General features: G+C 63.0%; 1 protein-coding gene across 1 annotated transcript; it reads right to left on the bottom strand.

Moving 5' to 3' along the window:
- Window positions 1–6: 6 nt before the first annotated feature.
- Window positions 7–2,618, bottom strand: LOC104544443 (signal transducer and activator of transcription 5B; the record flags this gene model as incomplete). Its single annotated transcript, XM_010189316.1, has 8 exons — window positions 7–114; window positions 439–490; window positions 694–864; window positions 1,313–1,443; window positions 1,513–1,607; window positions 1,976–2,182; window positions 2,272–2,364; window positions 2,508–2,618. Coding segments are annotated over 8 exons (968 nt in total), but the record flags the coding sequence as incomplete, so codon positions are not given.
- Between the last annotated feature and the right edge of the window lie 192 nt (window positions 2,619–2,810).

The following is a 2,810-nucleotide window of genomic DNA, read 5'->3' on the forward strand; positions in this document are numbered from 1 at the left end:
ACCTACTTCTGGGTGTACATGTTGTAATGGGGCTGGGAGCAGACAGCGGGAGAGGGGGCCTGGTCCATGTAGGTGGCCCCTCCGGGGGCAGCATCGCCTGATGCGTTGACAAACCTGCAGGGACAGGGGCTCATGAGCGCTGCACAGGATGGGACCGGTCCCCCTCCATGGTGAAGTTGTGCTCTGGGAATTCCCACTGCCCTGACTGGTATCTCCCAAGGCTGGCGGGGTGCAGGCAGGGGACCCAAACTCTGAACCCACAAACAGCCGCAACCCGTGGGGTCCTCAGCCCTGCATCTGCCTTCCCGGGGACGCACAGCCCTGCCTCAGCCTCCAGCACCAGCGTGGCCATGGGTGGTGCTGGCCGCCCCAGCCAGCTCACATGGGGGACATGATCCCACAGGACCACGCAGGGCCTGCCTCCAGGGTCAGACTTACTCTGGCACCACTTGCTTGATCTGTGGCTTCACGTATCCATCCACGGCTTTAGCTGCGGGAAGGAAGGCAGCACTAAGGTCCCATGGCAGCTGCCAGTGCGTGCCATGATGAGGCTGAGGGCTCATGGGTGGCTGGTGGCAGAGCCCCTGCAGCACTGGATGCGGCCCTGGGGCACAGGGATGGTGCGAGCCCCGGCTCCAACCCAGTGGGATACAGGAGGAGAGGGACACACGTGGGGAGAAGGGGCAGCGCTACCTGGCGTGGACTCACAGAGAACCGGCGTGTAGTACTTAGAGAAGACCTCGTCCTTGGGCCGGTCAGGGTAGACGTAGATGAGGTAATTGAGGTCCCCGAGGCGATCGGCCAGGGAGCGGATGGAAAAGTCTCTGGTGGTGAAAGGCATCAGGTTCCAGAACATCCTCTCGGCTGCAAGAGAAAATCGAGGACCGTGGTGACTCCCAGAGCCCGCACCAGCTCCTGGCCACGTTGAACATCACACAGCATTTCCTGTGCTGAATCACCTCCCTCGCAATATTTAAGGACAAACCACCAGAAAACAGCACCATCCAGGAGGCACAGCGAACTCGTGGCAGCTCTGTCCTCATCCGGGCACAGGGGGGACAGGTCCCCCACAGCCATGGGGGCTTTGCGGTTTAAGCCCAGTCCCTGCTCCCCTCCAATGCCAGCGCGGGGACTGGATGCAGCCGCAGTGAATGACAGCGGTGCCGCTGCAGCCACAGCCCAGAGGAAGGCTCCCATGTGCCTGGACATGGCAGTACCAGTGCCTGGCTGAGACAGGAGGGGCCGGAGGAGCAGCACTGGCTCCGTGGGCACGACACGGCCCAGTCCCAGGCCGGAGCAGGGGCGCACTCACAGGAGTCGAACTTCCACGCGATGGTGATGCCGCCAATCTCCGAGTCACTGAAGCGCAGGAGGAAGGTGCCATCGGGTTTGCTCATGAGCAGGTCGTGTGCCTGCTGCTTGTTGACGAAGCCCAGGATGGCCCTAGGCAGAGTGGAGCTGTCAGCGCGGGGAGGCTTGGGTCCGGGCAGCGCGGCGCAGAGCGGCTCTTACCCGTCATTCCAGTGCGGCTTCAGGTGCTTCTTCAGCACCTCCATCACCCCGTCAAACCACTGCCAGAAGGTGTAATTCCTCCCGGGCAGGTTTTCCTGTTGAAATAATCAGAAAATGAGCGGTCCTGGCTCTGGCCTTGTAGCTATTGACAGCCACCAGTGCTGCCAAACAACACGTGGGTCAGTGCAGCACTGGGGAGCACCAGCAATGCCTCCCGAGGATGCAGACGCCGTCTGCAGACCCCATGGCACCCTGTGTCCCCCGAAGCGAAGAAGGTGACACCTCCCACCCCACTGCAGCTGACAGCCGTCTTGTCATCACACCACTCCAGCAGGAAACAGCTCCATGGGAGGGATGTGCCTCTCCTGCACAAGCACCAGCACCACGGGCGCAGCAAAGCTCCAGAGCATCACAGGACCCCAGGACTCTGCAGCTCTCCCAGCACGGGGCCCAGCCTGCTCACCCGGTTGAACTGGGACCAGGACACGGTGGTGCTGCCGTAGTCCTCCAGGTGGGAGTTGGTGCTGCTGAAGAGCTTCTGCGCCAGGAACACCAAATTCTCCTTGGTGAGCCCGCGGCTGCTCTGCACCTCCGCCTTGAATTTCATGTTGAGCGCCTCACAGAGCTGTGGCCACTGCACCTTGTCGGGGACGGCGAAGGGTACGCGGCCCTGGGGGCACGGAGCAGGGTCAGTGCTGAGCTCTGCCTTCCCCATCCCACAGCCCCTCAGGGCCTGTCCCCCCCAGCGCTGGCACTCACAGGCTCGGCGAAGGCGTTGTCCCACAGCACAGTGGCCGTGGCGTTGTTGTCCTGGCTCCCGTGCACGATCACCACGACAGGCAGGGACAGCGTCTGAGGGGAGTTGGGGACCAGCATGGGCTGGGGGCACCGCAGGAGCATTGCCCACTCCCGCACCCCTGGGCCACCCCCTGACCCCATGCCCTACCCCATGGCTCGTCCCAGCCCTGCAGAGGGGACGCAGACGCTGGCTTTACCTTCACTTGGAAGACCAGCTCATTGCCACCAATGCTGAACTGCGACTCGAAGAGGATGGTGGTCACCGACTCGGCCCCGCGGCGATCCGAGCGCTTGATCCGCTTCAGGGACTGCAGGGACACGAGGGGTGAGCGCGTGGGGACAGACAGGGACAGGGGGGAACACCAGGGTGAACACAGCGGGGATGCAACACAGGTGGGGACAAGAGGGATGAACATGAGGAGGTGAGGGGTGAACACGGGGACACAAGGGGATAGGAGGAGACACAAGGGTGGGGGGAGCCGTCAGCCCTCACCATGTTG

The sequence above is a fragment of the Mesitornis unicolor genome, unplaced genomic scaffold, assembly GCF_000695765.1.
Source record: "Mesitornis unicolor isolate BGI_N332 unplaced genomic scaffold, ASM69576v1 scaffold32957, whole genome shotgun sequence".
In the NCBI taxonomy this organism is placed as follows: Eukaryota; Metazoa; Chordata; class Aves; order Mesitornithiformes; family Mesitornithidae; genus Mesitornis; species Mesitornis unicolor.